General features: G+C 41.7%; 1 protein-coding gene across 4 annotated transcripts; it reads left to right on the forward strand.

Moving 5' to 3' along the window:
- Positions 1-53: 53 nt before the first annotated feature.
- On the forward strand, positions 54-24,528 carry TBCEL (tubulin folding cofactor E like). 4 transcript variants are annotated; one of them, XM_089537355.1, is made up of 9 exons: positions 54-182; positions 4,739-4,850; positions 6,288-6,437; positions 7,629-7,768; positions 9,171-9,352; positions 11,597-11,853; positions 14,191-14,320; positions 14,922-15,038; positions 19,808-24,528. In XM_089537355.1, the coding sequence occupies exons 2-9, from the start codon at positions 4,835-4,837 to the stop codon at positions 20,124-20,126; spliced, it is 1,311 nt and encodes a 436-aa protein (XP_089393481.1). In that variant the 5' UTR covers positions 54-182; positions 4,739-4,834; the 3' UTR covers positions 20,127-24,528. The 4 variants fall into 4 exon arrangements, with proteins under 4 accessions (XP_089393481.1, XP_089393484.1, XP_089393483.1 ...); XM_089537358.1 differs by having other exon boundaries at positions 4,739-4,846; XM_089537357.1 differs by having other exon boundaries at positions 14,194-14,320; positions 19,808-24,527.
- The last annotated feature ends 1,617 nt before the right edge of the window (positions 24,529-26,145 follow it).

Raw genomic sequence — 26,145 nt, forward strand, 5'->3', positions numbered from 1 at the left:
GTGTACGTGTGTTTTTCCCTGTCTCTCCACGTGACCGGCGTTCGTTGGGGGAAGTCACGTGATGTTTGGTTTTCTTCCCTCTCGTCGCTCGTTCGGCTGTGGTTCCCTTTGCAAGAACTGCTTCCGGGTCAATCCGGGACGGATGGACGGACGGAGGAGGGAGAGCCCCCAGCCTTGGTCCGGTGAGGAGGAGAGAGAAGAGGGGCATGGATTTAGGGGAGGGCTGGCCCAGGTCCTGCCAAAGGGTCCATTGCATTTACCTCCCCCGGCTGAGGGCTAGGGAATCCTGGGAAGTGTAGTTCTGCCAGGCATTCAGCCTCCTCCCAGGCAAACTCCACACAGTTCAGCTGCTGGGAGTTAAAGGGCTGTCAAACTGGGTTATTTCTCTCTGTGTGGACGGAGCTCAGGTTGAGACTGCTTTAAACCGCCATGGTTGAAGGCTATGGGGATTCTGGGGTCTGTACTATTGTGAGTAGCCCTCTCTAAGTATTGTCTTTATGGTATATCTATATCTATCTATCTATCTATCTATCTATAGATATATCTTCAGATCATATATATATATATATATATATAATATCGTATATATAGCCTGAAAAAACCACAAAAAACACTATGGATGCCGGCCATGAGAGCTATTTCAACTACTTTAAATGACTTTAATAATAATAATTATTATTCTCTGTCTGAGAGCCCTAGTGCCCCAATAGACTACAGTTCCCAGAATTCCATAGCGTTGATCTGCAGTTTAAAGCAGTTCCCGGTCTCCAATGATGAATTGGGGAACGCTTCACAATCCAGTTTGACACCGTTTTAATTGCCGGCTGTTTAATTGTATGGAATTCGGGGGATTGGGGTTCATTGTGACAGAGAACTACAGTTCCCAGGATTCCCTAGCACTGAGCCAAGGCAGTTCAAAGCGGTGTCAGACTGGATTATTTCCACAGTGCGTTTTGGACCGTAGATGTGTTAGTCTAGAAAATCGGTTTGCAAAGGAGCAGAAGAGGCTGGGACCATGAGCTTTCTAGGTATTACTGTTACGCTCCTCGCTCCGCATTCTCTGGAGGGACCCCAGTGAATGTGAGGAAACCACAGATAACAAAAGCACTATGTTTTTAACCTGAGGGAACACCTTCCTAGGGATCTCTAGGTCCTTCATTGCGAATCTGTGGTCAGCATCTGCCAGACATTGACCATAGACTTGCACTGGAGGAGCTACAAATGCCAAGTGGCGCGTTCTCTCTATGAATCTCTGTAGGTCCTTCAGTGCGACATTTGGTTAAGGTTGACCACAGAGTTGCACTGGAGGACCTAGATATTCCTAGAGAGGACATATTAATCCATGAATGATCAAAGCCACAAAAATCAAAGCTGGAAATGTAAAGGGATGAGTGTATTATTATTAGTAGTAGTAGTAGTATTATTTAGTTTGCACAGTGCTTTACATAGTAAGGGTCAAATAAATTAAGGGAGGATGCATGTGGATGAGCCCTCTGTCCTCCTCCTTAGCTCCTAAAGATTCATGTCCATGACCTCCATGATGGAGTCTATCCAACTAGTCTATGGCCTTCCTCTCTTTCTACTTCATTTTTCCTAACATCGTTGGCTTTTCTAATGATTCGTTCCAAAGTACGACGGCCTCCATTTGATCATCTTGGCCTCCGAGGAGAGTTTAGGTTTGTTGGTTTGTTCTGTCCTAAGACCCACTTGTTCGTCTTTTTGGCTGCCGACAGTATCCTCAACGCTCTTCTCCGGCCCGACTCAAAAATGAGTTGATTTTCGTCCTCGTAGTTTAAATTAAAGCAGGGGAAGAGCCACCATCATCACCTTCGCAAGTGGAAGCGCTACAGACAAACAGTATGGCCTCGCATAAGGCATCTTCTCATAAAGAGGTTTATTATTGGTCAGTAGCACCCGATAAAAGCTCTAAATACTGTATTGCTGCCAGTTAACACAGACAGTCCCAAGCTGCGTAAATCAATGGTCTGACTCAATATCAGCGTGACCCATAATGTGACCTTCATATCGGTCGCTGATGGTGAGAGCCTCACAAACATACTTTGAACCTTGCTTGTTTTTGACATCAGAAACTGAGAAAACAGACACAGCTTCCTGTTTATTTCTCTTGTACGCTAATAATTTACTCTCGTCTTCCCTGGGTAAACGTTATGATAATGCAGCCTTTTAAATCGTGGGCCCCCAGAGTCCATCCATATTCATATAGACGAGGTGACCTTGCCTGTTTTGCTTAATGGAGCAGGTTAAATAAATCATGGAGTCAGCAACCGCACAGTGGTTAGTGCTGGCCTCTGTATCCTGTTGACGTCTCTATACTGCTTTGGCTTCTCTTCAGGATTGTAGAATCTCATTCTGTATTATATTAGTGCTCTTGAGATAAGGTTTGTATTATATTGGTGTTCTTGAAAGACGATCTGCATTAATATACTTGTTAAAATTTTAATGTACTGTACATGGAACATGTGATGATTTATTTATTTATTTATTTATTTATTTATTTATTGCAGTGGCACAGATTTCCATTTTCCAGCTTGCCAGCCAGTCATTTATTGTGTTTGACTAAAAGCCATTGCAAACCCCCCAAATGCCATAAAATCCAGTGTAAGAATACATATATATTGCACAGCCTATAGCAATATCTTTCATATAAGTCATTTCTGATCAATGCCTTTATGTGAGACCTAGGAATATCCATCAGGACTACTTGAATTTCATGATGGAAGAAGGAGAGAGGGATACAGGTGTAACAACTTGCCAGGACTGAATAGATGTTCTATTCAATAACATGTTTCATAATCCTTTGCTATCAAAGCCAATTACCAGCATCCAGTTGCTTAGATGAGTTGGTACTTAGGAATTGTCTCTGGCCATCCCAACTAATCTTATTCCAGAATGAGCTAACATTTGGAGCGATAGCCTGTGTTCAACTGACTTTTAACTGGTTCTTTGTTTAGAAAGGTGTTTCTTAAATGAATAATATTGAAAGGATACCACTGCAAGTGGCATGCACCTAATTTCAGGAAGCTGAGAATCTCTTTACCATATTTATAGTAGATAGTATAGTAGATAGAGGTTTGAGTTTTGGACTACAACTCTGGAGACCAGAATTCAATTCCTCTGTTGACTATGGAAACCATATGCGAGTCACACACTTTCAGCCCCAGAAAACCCCTTGATAGGGTTGCTATAAGTCGTAAACAAATTGAAAGCACACACAAACAGCAAATGAATATTGGCTCCCATATGATGCTCTTCCAAATAAGTGTCTTTATTGTTGATAAGAAGTATCTTAACTTTGTTCAGTGAAGGGCACCTCTCTTTCTTTTAACTCAAGTTTCCATTTGTTCATGAACAGTTCTTTAAACTGAACCTTGACTCTAAGAAAGGGAAGCATGCGTATCTAATACCAAGATAATCGCTCTGCTGGTATTACTCTGTATTTTGGGAAAGCTGAACCAGTCTGTAATTTTGGCCAATGTTTTGATTTGTGTTCACCACCTTCAAGGCAGAGGCCTGTCTATTTTCCAATTTCTGCTTCTCGGGTTGTGGTGGGTTTGAGTTTGGCTTAAGTTTGCTGCTCTTCAGAGGAAAAAGTACACTCAGCAGAAGGTTACCCGGCTCCTGTGTATGGATTTGTTGTCATTTTGAGGTTTTGAGATGAAATTAGTGCAGTAAGCCTGGTGATCGATGCAATCTGCCTTTGTAAATCTCTGCAGCAGCAACTGACATCCGACCTGTAGAACCCTTTCATGTTTAATAATACTTCCATGCAATTTCTTGACCTTTATTTCTAAAGTGGACTGAAGTTAATTCTATCTGTGTATGTGTATAGAATAGACCCATGCATGTTACCTTTGCTCAGAAGAAAGGTCTGATTTTAGAGTCATAGCCAGATTCTTAGGATAGGACCTATCCACTGCTACTGTGCCTGAGCATCCTTTAGGTCTGTCAGACCAAGGACCTTTCCAGGAGTTCTGGAGAAACCACACCATTAGTTGATACATTACAAATTGGAATTGTATTCAGCACTTGGGAGAGTATTATCTCAGTAGCAGGGTAAATGTCAGGATGACCTTTGTTTCCAGACCCTGTTATGTACTTGCTATTGTTATGTGTGAGCTTCAACCAGGATCAGGACGGATCTCCCACAAAGGCCCGCATCTTGCTTCCTAAGATGGTCATCCAAGTTGCCTTTCACACAAGGCATAAAGGCAGTCATCGTTCCTTGCTGTTTGTCCCCTCTCAAAACTGGTAAATAGTGGTTTACTACCTCTGGACATTCAGTTTATCCATTGTGGCAAACAGCCATTGATGGAGGTCTCCTTCCCCTCCTCCACAAATTAGTCTGATCTCCCTCTTTAAGCTTTTGAGGCTGGCAAGCTCATCTATAATAAATGAAAATAAGGATTTATTTATAGCCCGCCTAATCGCAAGGAATCAGGGCAGGTTACAATAGTAAAGAAAGTACAAGGCAAATAAACAATAACAATAAAATAACGAAGCAATTCACAATAGCAATAAATAGCAAAAAATACAGATCAATTCACACCAGCCATAAAATTAACAAAGCAAATTACATAGCAATAAATATTTCCAACAGGTGTTTCCCTGGTGCTTTTGAATCAATATGCTGGGTCAGTCTGACCTGGTTTTAGGAAGCAGGAACTCGAATCAAAGTAAACCTTGTGGCTTAAGTTCTCTCTCTTTCTTCCCATTGCAGCAACTCACATGGAAATGTGATGTTTCTCCTCTGAAAAAAAATGAAGGGCTGAATAGATTCTGCTGAGAGTCACACCTGTTATCCTAGGGAGAGCTGATGCTGCAACCAGTAAGTAAGTCCCATGCAGGAGTGGGAAAGTGGTAAAATAGACATACAGAGAGCAAGGACCTCCAAACTTAAATTAGAATGAAAGAATTCGGAGCCCAGGAAATTTTAATTTGAGATAAGAACTGAATTGAATTTCCACATAAAATATTACACTGAAGTATAGCATGCTTTCATAATGTTGAGCAGTATGATTTAGGGTAGACAGAGAAGGGGATCCATTTTGTTGCTCCATTTATACTTTGGGGTACTAAAATGGTGTCCCTTTTATAGAATGGCAAAATCAAGGTTTGATTTTTAGGATTTTTTGGTGAGTGGGGGTAGGGACACTTTCAAGCCATGGATGACTGAATCCATGGGTGTAGAATCCATAGCTATACAGGGCTAGCACATTTTCCTACAGCATCCTAAATAAAATGGGAAGTACAGTGAATCCTTGTTATCTGCAGGCTTGCCATCTGCAGATTTAAGCATCTGCAGACACCAAGCCCTGTTCTCCCGAATGGTGGCGCATGTCACACCGTCATTAGGGACAACGAGACTTGAGGTCCTGCATTTTTTTGTATCCACAGGGTGGGGATCCGGAACGAATCCCTCGCAGATACAAAGGTCCAACTGTATATTACCTCTGAAAGTCTTCAGGAAGGCTTACTGGTATGTTCAGTCTGTGTAAGAATGAAATCTTCATGGCAGGCCATTTAATGTGGAAGTAAAATTCTGTCTATAAAGCCCCATATGGCTTAGGTCTAGACAATTTGAAAGATTGTATTTCTCTATATAAACCATCCAGAATCTTAAGATATTTGAGGATAGACTTTCTTTCACCATCATGACAAGCCTGTCTGGTGAGAGTCTTCTTGATGGTTACTCCCAATCTGTGGAATTCCCTTCCATAGGAATCTAGGTTGGTTCCCCTCTCTTTAGTCCTTTCACTGACAAGCAAAGACCTTCCTGTTCAAAAAGACATTTAATGAGTGATTAGTTTCAGGAAGTCATGTTTATTGGGTGTATGTGTAATGTATTTTTGACTTTATTATTATGATTTTTAAAAGATTTTGCACTTTTAAAAATGTAATGGCATTTTAATTGTTTAATTTGTTTAATTTTGCTAAACTTAAATTATTTTAAACTTGTTTAATTGTGCTTTAATTGTTTATTATTAAGTTTTAGCTTATGGTTTTGTTTTAATGTTTTTTAACTCGCCTTGAGTCCCATGCTGAGAGAAAGGTGGGATATTAAATAAATATATACATACATATACACATCTTGGTCCAAAATAAGTTGCCACATCCAACAGAAAAGAGCAGTGTGTGCAGAAATGGGTGTATTCTTGCCAGCAAGTCTCGACTTGCAGGAATAGGTGCTCTTTATTCATTGAAAGAGAACTTAAATTTGCTGGTGATAGGAGAAAAATTTGTTTTGTCTCCTCTTTTTTTAATCATAGAATTTCAAGAAGGGACCATGGATCAGCCTACTGGGAGAAGTTTCATGCAAGTTCTTTGTGAGAAATACAGCCCTGAAAACTTTCCATACCGTCGTGGTCCTGGGATGGGCGTGCATGTCCCAGCTACACCTCAGGGTTCACCTATGAAAGGTACAGGTTCTGACTGTCTATCATTTCCGGAAGCAATTAAATTCTCCCCTCTGATGTTCTGTTCTGTTTGAGGAACGGGGATAAAAACTGATATACCTTTTCCCATGTTTTCACTGCTTATATATGTGTGTGTGTGTTCGTGTGTGTGTGAGAGAGAGGGCAGAGCAGATAAACATTCTGCTTGCTTTCAGCATGCAGAACACCTTCACCCCCATTTCCAACATGCCCATGTACACACACACACACAAAGAGTGTCATTTTAAATTCCTGTCAGGTTGATTTGTATCACAGCCATCCCTAAAGGGAGGAAAAAACAAGAAAACTATTTGGGTGGAAATGACAGTGACCAAGTTTGACAGAAAAGAGCAGAAATAAGTTGAGTCAGTCAAGGACAAAATGCATCATATGTCATTCAAAATTAACCACAACAGAGTCACCTTAACAAAAACTTTCAGGCTGCTCCATTGATGACTCCAAGGATTGAACACAAAGGAATGATGAAAAGAGCATTTCAGCCATGGATCTCCATACACCTTTTTTTCTTTTTGAATATATCCAGAACAGTACAACACATCTAGTAGCATGCCTGTTGTCTCTCATTAAGTGTGTAACCCTCAGATGACCCCCTCTCCTCTGCAACTCCCTTAAAGTACTACTCAACTTATAGTTGAGCCCTCCATACTCTTATTTATTACATAACCACATTTCACATGGAAAAATAAGAACTTGGAACATGCTTGTATTTTTGATGTTGCTCTCAAAGTTGTTAAGCAGACAGCCTTTTGGTATCATGTTCTTGGTAATTTCTCCTACAAAATGGTTTGAACAATTCAATTGCTGTAGCATCCTGAACTCCTAAGACCTGAATACAAGCCTATTCAGATTACCACCTGGGTGTTTAATAGAAAGTCTGCATATAGTGGAGTCCAACCCATTGCCAGGTTCACATCTAACACCAAAAGCTTGATCCTAAGTATGAAGGGGTGCATATGAATGGTTTGTTTTGGAACCAGTCTTGCAGGCTTCACAAATAGACCATACATCTGGTGGTCGCGATCTATGATGGGTTTACTAAATTTTATATAGTTTGATCCTGTTTCTTTTGATCAAACTTCTAGGAGACCCTTTACATCTGAAGAAGCAAGGTTACCCCACAAAATAAAGCATTGTTGTTCCTTATTTTCTTTTTAGACCGTCTCAACCTCCCAAGCGTCCTGGTTTTGAACAGCTGCGGAATAACCTGTGCAGGGGATGAAAATGAGATTGCTGCCTTCTGTGCTCACGTGTCTGAACTCGATCTGTCTGACAACAAACTGGAAGACTGGCATGAGGTACAGGAGTTGTGCAAATATCATTTTAAGTCATAACAAGAACTGTTAGTGCTGACTGTTACACATCTATTTTAGTTCATGCCCAGAATGTTCCCAGCACACTTTATCCTCCCCTGTGATCCCTACATGAGAAGGGGAGATAAAAACCAGAATACTATTGATAGTTTTTGTGGTCTTGACCCCTGTTTATGCCAACATAAATAGTTTTCTACTCATTGTTGAAGCAGCACCTTGTACAGTGCTCTGGATACATGAGGGAAGCCCATGGCTCCTAGGTGTAGTTCAACCCACTTTCAGTCACTGATTGGCCATGAGTGCATCTGCAAGGGATCAGCCTTAGGCTTTCTATGGAGATGGGGCCAGGGCTGGTTTTTTTCTTTCCAGGTATGAAACGTTGGTTGGACAGCACATGTCCACACATCTATGGCCATTCAATGGCCAGGGTGGCAGAACTGGCTTTGTGCTCCTTGGGAATAAAAAGCACCCTCTTCCTGACCCCCGATCACTGGCATAGCTATACTAGTAGATATCTCTGCTTCTGGGTTAACAGTGGCCAAGCCATCTCTTCATAAATAGCAACAAACTGCAGTTTTCCATTTTATCTGAGCATGAAGCTTGTGAATAGCAGTATCAAATCATAATTTGGTTTTTTTTGTTCATGAGGTTTCTATGGAGGTTAGGCGCCTGATTTGTAGATTCCATTGGGATGAGGGGCACAAGAGGTTTCCAGCTGTGGATTTTGCTAAACTGTAGATTGAAAGCTTGTTCATCCTTCTCTCTGTGTCTGTACTCTTTTATTTGCTCAGTTTTACAGAAACCTCCACTCACATTAACCTTACATGTAGCCCAGCCTGCTGTACTGGCATTTGCAAAACAGAGATGGCTTTGGTTTTGTGTGGGACTTGTGAGTAGAGCTCACAAGAGATAGTCTACCAACAACTAGACAGCCTTTTTGCACATAGCCTTTAACATTTTATGGAATGTGGTGCGTACAAGATTGCAGAAAAGATGACTGGCCCCAGGTAAAATAGCCTTTTGACAAACCTTGGCTCTTGTAGATTGTTTTTCCCCCTCCCTCTTCAGCTGCCATTCAGGTGGATTTTATGAAGCCTGCCAGCTATTTGTTTTTTTTTTAATCTCCTTATCAAGCCTTTTTTAAATGTGTAATTAAATGAACCATTGAGGTGAACAAGCAATTAGCCAATCAATCTAAATCAGCAAATAGCAGCAGTATGAATTACAGATAACTATCTCAAATGCTATTGGGATCCGTATCATTCTGTGGCTGAATGAGCTGTGCTAGAATGCTTGGCTGAAATCTTTTTTAGATGACAGAATATTATTCAAGATCCAGTTACTGCCTGATGGCTTGTCTCTCCCCTCCCCTTCTTTTCCCTCTTAGGTCAGTAAAATTGTGTCAAATGTCCCCCACTTGGAGTTTCTAAACCTGAGTTCCAATCCTCTGAATTTGTCGGTTTTAGAGAGGGGATGTGCTGGTTCTTTCTCCGGCGTTCGCAAACTTGTGCTCAACAACAGTAAAGCTTCCTGGGAAACAGTCCATACGATACTGCAAGAATTACCAGAGTAAGCCAAAGGGGAGCAGCAGGGTAGGAGGAAGCCCTTTGTGAACAAATCAGAGTGTGGTGTTGTGAAAAACTGCCCAGTATAGAAAACTAATTGACTATGAACCAAGAAATCCCAGGTTCAAATCTTGTGGAAGCCACAATGTCTGTTAACTAAACTTAGACAATTCATGTTGTCTCAAACCAATCTTCTAGTGAAAGAGGGGAGAGAATACTAGCCAACCTTACAGGGCTGTTGTAAATCATGGGTGGGAACTGGCACTCTGAGGCTTCTATGAATGGCAGTTATCCCTTTTCACTTAGAGCATTTGCAAAGCAGCGGTTGCTTGGTTTGCAAGAGGAAGCTATGAGTCCATAGCAAAGATTACTGGGCAGTAGAGGCTACCATTACTGTAAAGGGTGGGCCTTTCTTGGGGGACAGCATAAGCTGGGGGGGGGGACTACAGAAATGGCCTTGGGGCTCACTTGTTGTAAATGTTGCTGAGATTATGCTGTGGATCTAGAGACACACAGCAATGCTAATCCCAGCAAGCGGCTATTCACAGGAAATTAGGGTGATGTCGAAGTAGTCCTCTGGTGCCAGAAAAGAAGTCCAGAGGGAGTGGTATTTGTCAGCAGTAAAACCACCATTGTTAGTAGAGCCCCAGCTAGGGGCAAAGGTGGAAAGCCATTTTGCTTACCTAGGAGTCTGCAGGATTTGCCCCCCCCCCCCCCTTTTTATTTCAGCTTGGCTTTGGCATATGATTTTGAAGAACTTTCTATTCTCTGGGTTGGCTCTTTCTTGTCACTCCCATTTTTTCTCTGGTTACCTTTCCATCTATTTAGGCTTTGGAGACGTTGCTATTCTTTGAACTGCAACTTAATTCCCCAGCCAGTTTGGCCAATGACTTCCCCAAGCCGTGATCTCTCATTGACTGCCTTTTCTCTTGAAAAATGGGGAAAATTAAAATCATGGAACCACATTGGAAAAGAGGTTAAAGCCTCATGCCAAAATATGTGCACACCGGCTTGGGTGGCCCAAGTGATCACCCACTTTTGGGAATGGCTGTTTTCTGATCAAGAAAATATGTAACACCTTGGTGTGAGGATGCTGAGCTAACATCATATGGTGACAGCTAAGTTTATACAAAGGCACAGTTTGAACCAGGGGCTTCTTCATCTATAAGACAGTCTTCTAATCACTAGCATCTTTCAGCACTGCTTCCAACTTAGAGCTGACTTACACATGCCATGGGATGATATGATACAACAGACTGAACCACTTTGGGCAGCAGGGAGGTAGATGACATATTTGGAATGTTCCTCTACATTTAAAAACTCTGCAGGTCGCAGTTAGCATATCGAGCAAAGAACCAGCCTAGAATGTTGCTCTCTGATGTGCTTATTTTCTACTAGCAGAGAGTGTTGTTGTTGTTGTTTTACATTGGAGCATTTCAAATTAGCGCATCTCATCTGTGATTTCCTAAATGGTACAGTCCATTCATAACCTCATCCTGCTGTACATGCAATCCAGTCTTTTCAAAGAATTTAGACCACAGTTGGGTAATGTAATTTCAGACCTCAAGCCAGCTCTGAACTCGAGAGTGCATTATAGGCAAAGCTTGATGCTCATCTTTTACATTTACATATGTTTGACCGTCAAATTGACAGATGATGCTGATAATGTAATCTGTATGCAGTGCACTCCTCTGTGGTGCTCCTCCATTAACAGGGTCAGATACCTCACTAATGGAGATACTAGCTTTTGAATGAGGCTAAATGGAGTGGGAAGAGAGGCTAGCCGATAAATTCCAGTTAAAGATCTTGCATTTTTCATAAGAACACAGACGCATTCTGCATTGTGTTCACTTTGGTGAATGCATACTCCTTCAGAATGCAAAAACTCTGCTAGATCAAAAGGTCCTCTCATACTGTTATTATCCAACCCAACAACCAGGAGAGTTTTAAAAGCTTCCTCTTGTATACTGTAACTCACACAGTTCCCCAAACCAACATGGGGCATTGGCCGTGCTGACTGGTGGATTATGGGAGCTATAGACCAACGAAAAAGCCTGTTTCTGCAACGCTTTCTAGTTTGGATGCCCCCTGATTTTAGCTGGTTTTCTTTGCTAGAAAGGACATTCCAATGTGCCATTTCCTTACATAAAGAAAACTCTACAAAATGAGTGTGCATAAACCATATGTCAACAGCCTTCATTCATTTGGAAGCCTGGAAGTGTGAGTGTTTTTCCTTTTCTCCCTGCAGCTTGGAGGAACTCTTCCTGTGCCTTAATGACTATAAAACAGTGTCTTGTTCTCCAGTTTGTTGTCACTCTCTCAAGTTACTCCACATCACTGACAATAATCTCAAGGACTGGACGGAAATCCGAAAGTTGGGTGTCATGTTTCCATCGCTAGACACACTTGTTTTGGCTAATAACTACCTAACGACCATTGAGGACCCGGAAGATGCCTTGGCAAGGCTGTTCCCAAATTTGCGATCCATCAGTCTGCACAAGTCAGGTGAGATCCTGAAAGAAGTAGCTCTTCCTAAATCAGAATTCATGTTGTGTTGTAAGTGGTTCTCCCTGCTCCGTCCCTGCTGCCAATACACAGGTGCACATAATCACATCTTGTTGTAGATAAGCTGCTGCTACTGTGATCTTGTTAACAAGGAAGTGAGCATTTTGTTTATTTTTATTTTTTTTAAAGTTGATGATGCAAATGTATTCAAAATTCATTCAAGACATACATAGTTTAATCCCAAATTATCCCAGGTCTATTTGTATCAATCAATCAATCAATCAACTTTATTTCAGCCGACAGGCCATTAGCAGCAAAATATATGAAACATATAAAACATTTAAAACATTAAAATACGTGAACTTGTTAAGATAAGCCCATGATAAAGATGTTCATGTCGTGCTCATAGAGTAAACATTTATATATAAATTAAAACATTCTCAAATATATTGGATAATACTAAACCTTGGATACAAAATCTAGGTGAGTATTTATTTAGATGCGCCAAGAGCAAATTGCAAAACAAAACTGTTCATTTAGATTAACTCATGATCTTATGTGTTTTAACAGCGGAGAAAAGAAACTTAGCCACTGTTTCCGTTTTGCTTTTCTTAGCATCATTCAACAAATATTCCATGTACCAACTGTATGATCTACCTGGGAACTTGCACAGGAGGGGAGAAATTAATCTTGACCTCTCATCTTTATAAAAAATACAAAAAAATAAAACATGTTCTAAGGACTCAACGGATCCTTCACCACAGGGACAAACCCGTTCATGGTAGGGGGTTCCCTTGAAACGACCCTCAAGGAGCGCTGAGGGAATTACATTAAATCTAGCTTTTGAAAACACAGCTCGGTACTTTGAAATGGTCAAATTTTGCAAGTAAGAAGCCTCCCTCACTAAATTAAACTGCAGCCCTAAACTAATAGGAGAACAGGTGGTGCGGGCTAAAGATAAGGAATGTTGGATATCGATATCTTTTATGCGACGTACCATAAACTGCTGGGCTCTCGATAGATCTTGTGTCATTAAAAAATTACTTGAGAAGCCCATTCTCAGCAATTTCTCCTGAATGCTTTTAGACCAGAGAGTAGTGTAGTTATCTTTCCTTACAAGGTACCAAAGTCCTGAATCTGAGCCCGCATAAAATAGTTTTAACCAATATTTTAGGGTCCACGTCCAGGCAGTGCATTCCACTGAGTGGCAGCCCGCTTCAAGGCGTAAAGCTGCTGCTGGGACACAGTTAGGTACTCCAAATAGCTTACGGAGGTAGGCAGAAAGGACCTGTTCTAATTCTACGGAAAAGCCTTGGATCCAGATAGGGATCCCAAATAGCAATTGTGGTATAACCTTAGCCTGAAACACCTTCAGGGCTGCAGGTAAAAATTGGCCTCCTTTAGTATAAAAAAACCGGATTAGAGCCTTAACACTGTTGTTTGCTGAGCATTTTGTTTATTTAATTATTTACCACTTCTGAGCTGTCTTTCAGAGATTTAAAGCCCTAATGTGTACAATATGATCAATAAAACAAGGCAAAATAATACAGATGTTAACATTATTCCTACAAAGATATACACACACAGCTCTAAAATGAGCAGCACTAAAGAAACCCATAAAGCAGCTGTTAATTAAAGGGAACAAAGTCATTTGTTTATTTTTGTATGTTCCCTTTCTCCTGAATGGATCTTAAAGGGACTCTCAACATGAATTAAAATAAAGTATGCAGATTAAAACATAATAATAAAAGTTTAAAAATAATATCCATTAAAGACCTGTCACTAAATAAAGTGTTGCTCATTTCCTTGTTAAAGTGGAAGGAGAACAGGGAGGGAACTAGTCAAGATTTCCTGTGACAGAGAGTTCCACAACCAGAGAACAACGACTGAAGGTTCTCTCCTGTGTTCTGATCAGATGAGAAAGCCCTCCCCTGAGGATCTTAAAACTCATGCAGGCTCATATTGGAAGGTTTATAGGTCCTATAGAGCTTTATAGGTCATAACTGACACATTGAATTGCAAATTCAAATTGGAATTCATGTCTTTGGGTGGGGAAGGGGAATTGAAGAACAAGTAATGATAAAATTGCCTGAACCTTGTGGGGTTAGCAGACTCCCGCAAGACCATGTACTATTGATAGGACCTTGTCTTGTGGTTCGCCCATCCCCAGCTTAGTTAGAGGTAGAAAGTGATTCTGTATATTTCTGGGTGGGTGGCTCTGCACACCTCACAAACTCAGTTTCTGATTTCTCAGGTACATTGTTGTGATTCTCTCATCTTTCTAACCCCTGCACCTTTTTTTCTTACCTAAACACTTCCTTTTCTTTTTTAAAAAAGCAGGTCTGCATTCCTGGGAAGACATTGACAAGCTCAATTCTTTCCCCAAGCTTGAGGAAGTGAGACTGTTGGGCATTCCTCTCCTTCAGCCATACACCAATGAGGAGCGCAGGAAGTTGGTAATAGCAAGGTCTGAAGTTTATTTTTGCCTGTATACCTCTTGTCCACTCCCTCAAAATGTTCCCCCCATCCATGCTGCTCAGCAGATGTTAATGTGAACCTTCTGGTCCACACCAAATAGACTTTGTTTCTGTATGTTTCACAGAAGTAGGTTGTTCATCCCATCTGCCTCTTTCCTCCACTTCTTTTTTCTAAGGGATCTCAGGAGCTGTTTGACACTTGGATACTATCAGGGAGATCTCTTTACACAGTACCTACCTAGAAATGCAGAGGCGGTTGGTTGAACAGAACTGCAGCCAATTTTTTAAGGACACAATATTTTATGAAGCGATTCTGCAAGCCCAACCAGAAGAAGGGTGCTTGGAGAATTATAGAATACATTTATATTCAAATTGTAATACATGGTTTTAAATCAAATGCTCCCTTCCTGGGAGCTGGTATAAAATCCTTTGAGAGATATGTTGGGGTGTCTTTGGTTCTGGTGGGGGATGAAATCTCCTGAGAACACAAATCTCATTTTTGCTGATGACTTTTAAATTATGGATTTAGTTCCCCCATCCATGCTGCCCTTATTAAGATGTTAATAATTCCCCTTCTTTTGTACATGGCAGGTTACCATCTATCACTAAGCTGAATGGAAGTGTCATTGTGGAAGGGGAGCGAGAAGATGCTGAGAGGTTTTTCATTCGTTATTACATAGATTTTCCTCAAGAAGAAGCCCCTTTCAGGTGAGATCTTCTGAACCAAGAACTGGGGGATTGTTGAGTTTAAGACTATCCAGGATACTGAACTGTAAACTGAGATGCCCCAAGTTCAAATCTCACCTCACCAGAAACTCACTGTGTTGCTTTTGACTGGGATAGGAAAATTGCCACCATCCATATGTTTGGGGCAATAGTTTTTATAGCTCTTCCTTTACCTTGTCTCTGTGGGGCTGATTGGACTTATGGAAACATCTGGAGATATTCCAACTACTATTGCCTTTTGGAAACACTGAGGCTGTAGCTATACTACAGAAATAATGCAAGTTTGACACCATTTTAACTGCCATGGCTCAGTGCTATGGAATTCTGGGATTTGTAGTTTGTTGTGACACTTGACTTCTCTGACAGGAAGCTAAATATCTCGTAAAACTAGAAACCCCAGAATTCCATAGCATTGAGCCATAACAGTTAAACTGTTATCAAGCTGCATTATTTCTGTAGTGTAGATGCAGCCTGAGCCTGACTTTTTTATGGGTGTTCCAGTATTTACAACAGGTTTGCAACAGCCTTATTATTTGAATGGGGCAATGCTAAATGTTGTTTATCTTATTTATTATACATATGACATCATCAGTGCATAAAATTGGGATCTTACAGGGATTGTATGGGCAGTATAGGCAAGTGCCTATCCCTACCAGCTTACAGATCTAAAACTACAGAGTAAAAGCGGAAGGACCCAAGGGAAAAGAGGGCAGGTGGTACTGTCCCTTGTTACACCTGGAAATGGAGTTTAGAAAGATGAACCAAAGTGCAGTGAAAAAGGAGGGTTTTTTTCATTGCAAATGCAGTGCAAAGTAGTTCACGTCTGACTTTTTCTCACACAGACAAAATCGGTGAACCCTTTGACTGCCGCTTCCTTGAGACTTTCCCTGCAGAATATACGTTTTGATTCCTTTTCAACTCACTGCTTCATAATATAAAGGTGGATATTTCTACCTAAACTACTGAAATAGATTAACCCATAGCAGGACAGTGCAGTCTGTGATAAGCTAGAGTAATGTATGTCCCAAACAGGGAATAAAAGAAGTCTCATACCAGGAATACTTTACTACATGGACATTGAGAAGGAAACAAGTTTGCTTGGTCAGAAATGGCTTGAAGGCACACAGTAACAACAAGAGAATGTACAGCACCTCCCTTGTAAACATAACAGTTGGTTTCCTGTTATGTGTGTGTTGGTCTCATGGCCTAAGAATTGTCAGCAAGGCATCCCGGTTCTACTCTTGTTTTTAAAATGCCCCTGAACATTCCAGCCAGCTGGTTCTGCTTGTTCTGCTTAGGTTGTGTGTAAAAGGGTAGGGAAATTTGGATTCAACCTCCCACTGGTTCATGGCCTCTAAGCAATGCTGAGTGTCCCTCCCACCCTTCTCTCTTCAATGGCCCCTTTGTTCAAGTGCCCTCATCTGCGTGGGGTCTCTGACCGACTTGTGTACCCATTAAAGTCCCCCCTCCCTCCCACCTTCATGGAGCTAGTGAGCCTTTTCAGAAATACCTTCAGAGCAGTTGCATATAGCTGAGATGGTGTCCCCAGAGACCAAAGTTCAGGTTCCACATCTTAGACCTTTTTAGCCCCTGCTTGATGTTTGATCTGTGAGAGGAGGGGAGAGGGATTCCTTTCCTAGCCCATTTCATTCTTTCATCTTCTCTTCCACCTGTAACAGAAACAAAGCTGCCTCCTCTTGCCTTGGATTATTACAGAACCGTTGTCTTGTGTATTCAGTATCCAACCCATATCTCTGTCTGCACCTGTTAATATTTAAGGAATATCGCGTTAAAACACAGTTAAGCAAAATATAATATTTGCACACAAATAAATTGAAAAGGAGTTTAAAAAGCACATGGATAAACAAAATACAGTAGTCTCTGGGGAAAGCCCCTATCTCAGCAGCCACTCAAAAGGGGTTTTGCAAAAAGTAAAATAAAATAATAAAAAAGATATTTTCCTGCTGGTTGAAGGAATAAAAGGAGTGTGCCAACCCTTAGAATGGAATTTGACATGCAGAGAACATCTAGCAAGATGTCCCTCATCTGCAGTTCCACCAAATGTCCCCAAAAATCATGAGCAAAAGGAAAAAAATGAAGTGTTTTCAACATTTCTCTCATACTCATGAGGGCTGAAACTTTTTTAGGGCTGAAGCTGGCTTGAAATGCCTGTTCAGATTGTATGCTGTGCAGATGTGCTGTTTGTACAGGGACGTGCTAAGAATGTACATAACAGGTTTAAAGTGAAGGAAGCAAAATTCCCCATAGTCACCAGCTTTCTCAGTTCATAATCCCAAGCACTGTGTGTCCAAAAAGGCAGCTCTTTCTGTAGTTTGGAGCCCAGCTGAAGAAACTACCTTTTGCTTGTCATAAAGTATCAGTTCTTCCACTTCATTTTGCTCTCGGCTTAATCTGTGCTCATTTCACCTCTACAGAAAGCATGTATGTGGGAGGTAAGAAAGAGATAATAGTGCTGAGACCTCTTGTCAGTCAAGGTGTTGTTTCCAGACACCTAACATTGCAGCTTTTGTTAAGCTGTATGCGAGAAAGGTGGTTGCCTATTGCCAGAGACAACCTTGTCACTCATCCTCCCATTGAAACTCCAATTGCAGTATCTGAAAAGGAAAAATAAAATCCATCCTCTTCTTCCTTTTCTTTTATTCCCCCCCCCCCCACTCATGCTGTGTTTTGTCTGTGCGCTCCTGTGAAGTGTTTTGATGTCAGTGATTGGAGATGTTGAAATGCACCCAGGGAAGCTCCTTGTCCTCATCATTTTCCTGCTACCAGCTCAAACCAATATTGGCAGTGATTCCATTTCTGAAAATACAGACCTTCCTGCCTCCTCCACTGCATAATTGTTCCCCAAGCAGGCTGATTTGTATCTTAATATGAGCTATGAGAGCTAGAGCTGGGGTGGGGGCTGCCCTCAAGGACTCCACCTCATGATGAAGGCTGGTTTTGTCCAAGATGTTTAAAGCTTAGTGCCCTATGTCGGCTACATCACCATCCCGGCAGACAGAGGCTCTGCTGTTGAGGGAACATTCCTACATTTCACAGGAGTCCCATGTGGGGCCTCCCACTCCGCAGTTGCCTGGCTCCATCCTTCCCTGACAGGAGCAGTGACACAGCAGCGATCACATTCAAGCCCCAAGTCAGACCGGAGACAAAAGGAGCTTTCAGTCTCGGGCATCGCTGGGAGACTCTGAAATGTTACCTCCTCTCAGCCATTCTTTGTCTTTGTCTTTTCAATTACCTTGTACTTGGAGTTGACTTTTTGCCACTTTCCCAGCCCGGCAGAAGAGACTCTGTCCCCTCATTCTAAGTCAGAGAGATACTCAACCAATGCAGTGGGGAAAGCAAGGGGACAAATCCCAGGGACACAGAACAAAGAAACATCTCTGGGAAAATGGAAAAACTTGTTGAACAGGTTTGTGGCCATCCAGGCAAGGCACTGCTCTACTCTCCCACCTTGACCCCACAATTCCGGCATCCCTTATCATCTCTGCTCATGAATGCCACACATGGATCTGTGATACAGAACGAATCTTAAAGCCGTGTGCCCTGGGCACAATGTGCACACAAGCAGAATGTGAGCAGAAGTAATGTTGTTGTTGGTAATAGCCATTAAGCCAACTTGATCTTTTGGTGACTCTCTGAATGAGAGTCTTCCAGCTCTCTCATCAAACACCCTGTCCAGGTGTTGCAGACTCAGGGCTATGGCTACCTTGATTGAGGCCATCCAGTTGTAATGCAGTCTTCCCCTTTTTTTGCTATCATGTTGTTGTGTGCCTTCAAGTCTTTTCCAACTAATGATAACCTCAGGGTCAAACCTGTCACAGGATTTCTTCAGCAAGCCTTGTTTAGTGAGAGGTTACCTTAGCCTTCCTCTGAAGTGGAGAGAATGTGACTTTCCATGGCTTGAACCCTAGTCTCCAGAGTCTTAGTCTATGCTCACTTCTACCTTAGAAGGCATTATTTTTTTTAAATGAGTTGTGTTTTCACATGATATGTCCAGAGTATTACAGTCTCAGCTTAGTCATCTTAGCTTCAAGGGAGCTAAGGTTCGATTTGCTCTTAGACCCATTTGTCTTTTTGGCAGTCCATGTTATCCATAGAACTGTCCTCCAGCTCCACATTTCAAATGAGCTTATAGTCTTTCTATCAGTTTTCTTCCCTGTCCAGCTTTTATAGCCATACACAGAAATCAGCAATACTGCAGCATGGACTTCAAATTTGGGGGGGAATCATTTTATAAAACAAAGGATGGAAGGCCAGATACTGATACCTCTGCAGCTTCAGACTGGCTGTCTGTTTGAAGGACAACACAGTAAAGCACATTTGGTCACTGTTTGCTGCTAGCAGAGGGAGGGAGGGAGCCACTTTTCATTTAACATCCCGTTCAGTAGCAGCCAGTGGAGCTAGGGCTGGGTGTGTATTGCATGGTAAATTGAAGCTACCTTATTTGACTGCTGTGGTAGTAGTGAGGATGTTGAATTTCAGTAGCATCACTACTGAAAAATGCACATCTCATCACTTGACTCATCCTGAATTTTTATCTCTTACCCCATAGGGCAAGTCCAGCAATAACTAGTTAGTGGCCTTTAGGGGCCTTGGTGCCAAAGGAACCCCAAACAAATCAAAATATAAATAATTTCAATGCATTTATTTAAAAGAATTTTAATAAACAGTTGCAGTTCTAACTCCTGTATCTATCTTTTTCTCTCCCCTCCCCCCCCCCCCAACTTTCCCAGGTATCATGAACTAGTGACAAAATATGGGAAGCTGGAAAAGCTAGCCGTTGTTGACCTACGGCCCCAGAGCAGCGCAAAAGTTGAAGTTCACTTCAAAGACCAGGTGGAGGAGATGACCATCCGCCTGGATCAGACGGTAGCAGAATTAAAGAAACAACTGAAAGGGCTGGTCCAGTTGCCAACCAGCAGCATGCTAGTCACCCACTTGGACCATGAAGCTCCCTTTGGTCCTGAAGAAATGAAGTACAACTCGCGGGCACTGCATTCTTATGGCATTCGGGATGGAGATAAAATCTATGTGGACTCAAAGGCCAAATAGCCCTCCCCTTCCCCCAAGCTTCAGGTGGTGCATGACCACACGCTCCACCCCTTGCACGCAATTGAGGACTTTTCTGCAGAGGAGGAAGGGAAGGGTGGGGATTTTGTTTTGGTTTGCCCAGTTGAGGGTTGGTTTTATGTAAATCCCAGGTAATTTCTCTAGGCCAGGTTTTTAGCAGGCCCAGATCAATGAGACTTAGCATCATGATCCAGCCCAGATGGTGATGGTTTTAAGAGGAGGTGACCAACTTCAACCGTGTGTGCGGCTTTTTCTTTGGTTTCTCAGCTGTACTTATGAACTTAGCACAAAAGGTTTGCTTCAAAGCCCAGAGGGTTATTAATACTCACCCAGTTACAGAGTTGGACGCTTCAGAACATACATTTAGGTACACGGTTAAACAAAGAAGATTTTACAGGGCTTATGTTGACTCAGGGGGTGGACTCAGATTTCAGATGGCCGCATTGCCATCCCTTCACCTGGGTGGCCTGCCATCTCTTTGTTACCCAAGATCAGTTTGGAAAGCGGGGTGGGGGGGACCTGTGAGTTGTGTTCTACAAAACGTAGGTCTGTGGAATATCCAGTGCCCTTCTGTAAGCAAGCTAAAGACAATTTAAAAAAAAAATCTGATAAGAGACACACACGTGCATCAGCACACTGCAGCTTCTAAAGCACAGCAACCAGGAGACGTTGCTAAACGATGATCACTTGGATAAACTTTTTGGCTGGCTTGCTTGCTCTCTAAAATCAAGTGGGGGCCATCTGGGCACAGAAAACAACAAGCATTAAATGGAAGCACTTTTTATTATGGGTCAGTGCACCAGCCGCAATGCAGTATGTTAACTGTTTTAGGAAGGTTCGCTCCCCATTTGGTTGAAATATCCCTCAAGTCCGAAACAGCTGGTATGATTCTTCTCATCTGGTTGTTGGCTGAAGGATCTCCAAAACCTTTATGTTTTGTGTGTGTGTGTGTGTGTGTGTGTGCTCTAATAGTATTAATTTTGTATTTTTCTCCTCCCTTCCTCCTCCCAGAAGCTGTGCCCCTCTCCCTCCTCCCATTTTCAGTGTTATCCTTACAGTAAATGTGTGAGTTGGGGTTGATTTTGAAGTAAGGATTGGCGTGAGGGCACCCAGGGAGTTGAGCTGAGTTTGAATAAGATTTTCTGTAGTTGCAGGACTACACTACCTAACTGCACTAGGGCAGAAACCAAAGTTGGGAGTCCAAAATGTTTGAACATACTTAGCACTTTTCAACGCCAGTATAGAAATGGTAACGCCAGTATAGAAGTGGCTGGGCCTTTTGAGGAGGGTGTCAGCAAGTCACTGTGTTGAGCTTCCCATCCAAAGATGTGTCTCAAACTGCAGCAAGATGGGCTTCTCTTGCACTCCACTGAAAGCAAATCTCCAGTGTTTGGGGGAAAGAATGTGCTTCAGTTGTTTCTTTTAAATAATTGGGGAGCTGTCATTAAGGATATGTCACATACTGTCCAGTGTAGACAACCTTTCCACATACTTTTCCTCCCCATGCTGTTTAATGTGGCTATGTTAGTTCTAGGAAATCATTTGTTTTCTTTTTTAAAAAAATACGTTACTTTGTTAAGTCAGGTGGGGATTTTTCTAAGCAGCAACCTCCTTTGCTTATCTGTCAGCTTGACTAATTGAAAACTGGAAAATCGCTCTGTTTTTACACACGTCCATTTCGAAAGGGGCCAGGAGTGGAGATCTTCCGTCATTCACCCCAGGCAGTGTTGCTGGGCTCTTGTTACTTATGAACTTTTGACTTTAGTTACTTAGCTTCCTTGCCCCAACATGCAGGGTTTCCTTCCCATGATGCATCTTTACTCTCTTGGGGGTTCTTTATTCATATATACCCAAGAGCTTGTGTAATTCTCTTCCCTCCTGCAGCTAACATCTGCAGCGTGGGAAAGCAAAACAATAATCTTGTTGGGTTTTTTAAATAATGGTAGAGGAGGAGACGTTCTTTTGAGACAAATCAAAAGTTCTTCTCTGTCCCGTTGGATAGCAAAATGCCTCTTTATGACCTGGCAGTGGAGCTCCAAAGCAGTGCTTCAATGTACAACGGTGTGTGTATATGTGTGTGTGTGTGTATATATATATTTACACATAGCAGGAAATGGTCATGTTAATAAGATATTTTATTATAAAGCAAAGTTTTATTGAAAGATAGGGTTATGTAATAATAGTATGCTATTATTTTATCCCTGGACGTACTGTACAAAGTACAGGAGTCCTGCGGTCTGGGTCAGAGGACTGGTTTAGGCGTGAAGGAATGGCCCATCTGGTTGTATAGAACCATATTTCTCACCCATCTCCCTACTCCAATATTTATAGCATAACACATTAAAAGAGGTATTGTAACTGCCTGCCAGCTGTGTTCAGTGCAGAAGTATTGGCATTTTAGAAGGAACTATCCCATATATTAAAATTCTTTGAAGGGATTCCATTGACGATTCATGTGTCTGTGAGTGTCTCTGCACTCAAAAAAGAAAGGGTATTATCAAAACCATGTGTGCAAATCCTAGGGCTTTTTGATCTCTACACTTCAGTTTTAAAAACTGGAAACATGTGGCTTGTTTACTTTATGTATAAATACCTAAATGCACATTTACATTCTTACAATCCCAGTAGAGGTGGGGTGGGGAAGACAGCTAGTGAAGGGCAACAAGTCCACTACTTTTCCTTGGACCATCCATGACAGTTTTGCCATCGTTCTCCTAAGACACCCATGCTGTTTCTAGCCATGTTACACTTTAGCAACAAAAGCAATCAGGCCTTGATACACCTTAAAGACTAAATATTTCATTGGTGGTGGTTCATTTCATCAGGTCTGGTGGAAGTGGACAGCATCCACAAAAGCTTATGCTATAATAAAATGTGTTGAGATCTTTTAAGGTGTCATACGGTGTTGCTTTTGCCCATACGCTAACCTGTTTTGAATTTTTTCTTTCTTTCATAAGAGGACAAACCTGTTGGGATTTGGAAGATGCATGGGATTAAGGGATCTGAGGAAGTAGGCTCAAGTCTACGAAAGGTCATTCTACCAAATTCTATCTTTCATTTAGTCTCAAAAGTGCTGCAAAATTCCCTTTGCATAGGAGATTAATGGTTTAACCAGTTAGGTTGTTGCAAGGAAAACCTGTGAGCAAAGGAGCATGCTGCTTTATGTAAAAGGCACACACATCCTGTCTAGATGTGTTATGTGTTTGACTTGATTTGCATACTAAAAGCACCTCATTGACACCATTGTCCAGCTGCTTACATCCTGCATATAGCACTCAATGAACATATACTTAATTTTTAAAAAATCTGTTACACGCCTTGCCATGCTGTGGAATTGAACAAGATGTGCCAATGTCTCATTGGGCTTTTAGATCAGTTCTATAGCAAACACTGATCTCGGTTAGTTGTATCTTCTTTAAAAGATGTATACACAGAGCTTGCCCTTCATCTGGTAGGACCTGACTGAAAACCTGGATGTGTGAAGTGGCTTCCATGCAGTGCCAATAATTGTTGGCTCTAAATTACATCAGATGATTTTGGGACAGTAGGGACCAAGCGGGAAAGAAGCATTTTGCCCTTTTGTTCATCATTGCTTGCACCTCTGTTCATGAATTCACCTTAAGATAATTCTTAATCTTGTTCACACTTAACAATGTTGGCGGGCAAAACATTGCTAATTCTTACTGCCTGACCCATCGATAACATCCTTGGTTGTGTCCACTAAGCTGGGTAATATGAGCTGTGATAATGACTTGCTCCATGGCTGCAAAGTGAATCATAGTATCTCACTTTCTGCAAAGCAATTGGAGCATTAAGCAACCCTTCCCTGTTCTTTTAAAATCATAGCTTCCATTTCTAAGAAGCCAAGCCGCTAGTTCTTATCGAGGTTCTCTGCTTGCATAAAAGTCCGTGCCATAAAGTGTGGGACTATGATGTTTTGTTTTGTGGGTGGGAATGTTCAAGTCATTGGAAAAAAGGAGGATGCTTTTCCTATCCCAAATGCCCTTTTGCTTTCTAGAGGATGCCAACCTACTGTTGTTGGCACTTAATTGGACATAGCTGGGTGATAGCAGAATATATTTGTGTCTATAACCAGGTTGGCCCATGCGATTTAATTCAGATAATTAGATAATATATGTAGCACTTTGTGGGTCCATACTGAACTTGTGGGGTCTGGATGTGTTCTTCCCCCACTTCCTAAGAACTCAGGAATGATCATCTCTGGGTACTAAGCCATAGGAAAAGGCTATTGGCCTGTACTTGACTCCAGCAGTTGTATGGGTTAAGAAAGGCTTGGTTTACAATACTGGTGCAGGGTTGAGAAGCCAAGTTCTGTGCATGCTAGACCCAAATTTAGCATTCAGAATAAATTATGCAAATTGTTGAACCTGCATCAAATTTTGCCTTCATTATTAAATTGGGGAAGAACTTTTGGGTATTCCTCAGCCCCATCATGGCTCACTAGTGAATCACATTTATGGTGTCCACGATGGTACGTATATAATATAATAGGCTTCAGTTTGAGATCATTTCATCTCTGGACTGCACCCCCTATTTTCATGATATAAAATGCTTTAAGACTTCAGCCTAAAGCCCTGTGTAGTAGTCGAGACCTGAAGAGAAACTATGCACAGCCCCACAAAATAGCCTTCAAATTTGTAATGGTTGGCTGTACAATAAGTTCTGGAGAGAGTTGCCCTTTCTCCCTCTCTTGCATTGAAGGTTTTAAAAGAGTATGTTCCTTTACAGCTTTCAGAGGAATGGCCACTGCTTCTAGCGGTGCATTGCTTGTTGCAAGTATTGCACAGATTTTGCCCAGATGCTTGAACAATGGTCTGGAAAGAATACCTGACATACTCAATAAGGTTCTCTTCTATATACTGTATATAGGACTGCATTGTTTGTCTACGTTATCCATATGAAAGGATGGCAAGAGCATGGAATGATGTAGATAGGACTGGAGCTATAATAGGACTGGTCTCAAAGCTGGTGTATGGTGAGCGGCTTGCAAGAGTCTCCTGGCTACTGCTGCTCATTGTTGCTGGTTTTCTTTCCCTCTTTCCTTTCTGGTTCAGAGTGACAAAGTCCTTTGGATGGGAATAGTGCAGGAGAAGTGGAGATGCTAGGGACCGTGCATTTTCTGATATATCTCTGCCCCTCAAATGGGACACATGGACGGTAAGGAGAAGACAGAGAAAATATACATGCACACAGACTGACAAGAGCTACATCTGCACTGCAGAAATACAGTGGGGCTGTGGTATCTGCTGGGGTTTGGTTCCAGGACCCCCCATGAATACCAACATTCATGGATGCTCAAGTCCTATTAAATACAATGGCATAGTAAAATTATGTCCCCTTCCCTAAAAGCAAAATCAAGATTCACTTTTTTGGAATTTATATAGTTTCAAGCCATGGATGCTTGAGTCTGTGGATTTTAAAAACCATGGATAGAAAGGGCCAACTGTAATGTAGTTTCACACCACTAACTGACATGGCTCAATGCTGTGGAGTCCTGGGATTTGCAGTCTGCAGAACACTGGCATAAAAGGCTAAATATCTCACACAACTATGAATCAGGGAATTCCACAGCATTGAGCCATGGTAGTTAAAGTGTTGTTGAACTGTCTTATTTCTGCAGTGCAGATTAGCCCAAGATAATCCTGAGAGCCACTAAAAACATGGACCTGGTGCTGTCAGTACTCCTTTATTTCACTTTTCAGTCCATTATCTGGTCAATCTATTATCTTGTGGCTTGTTGGCTTCAAAGGGCAACACACATCAAGGTAGTGAAATCTGGTTGTCAGTGGTGCCCTGCAGGAATCATTTATCCAGGGTACATGGGGAGCAACAATTTTGCAACACGCACATCCTTTTCAGAAAGGATGGAATTGATTGAGGAATATTTAGTTAAGTGAGGGTGGGCTACACTCCTAGGATGAGTGCCGAACGTAATGCTATAAAATATTTGGAGATGTGATGGTTGCTTCTCATTTGGCAT

This window comes from Sceloporus occidentalis, unplaced genomic scaffold (assembly GCF_023333645.1).
Source record: "Sceloporus occidentalis isolate IW3139 unplaced genomic scaffold, rSceOcc1.0.p SCAF_9, whole genome shotgun sequence".
Taxonomy (NCBI): domain Eukaryota; kingdom Metazoa; phylum Chordata; class Lepidosauria; order Squamata; family Phrynosomatidae; genus Sceloporus; species Sceloporus occidentalis.

What these genes read in the sequence shown, in the direction of transcription:
- TBCEL (XM_089537355.1), top strand. An exon ending in AACTGGAAGACTGGCATGAG is followed by an intron (nt 7,769 to 9,170) that starts GTACAGGAGTTG and finishes TTTCCCTCTTAG; the next exon opens with GTCAGTAAAATTGTGTCAAA. An exon ending in AGGAAGTTGGTAATAGCAAG is followed by an intron (nt 14,321 to 14,921) that starts GTCTGAAGTTTA and finishes TGTACATGGCAG; the next exon opens with GTTACCATCTATCACTAAGC.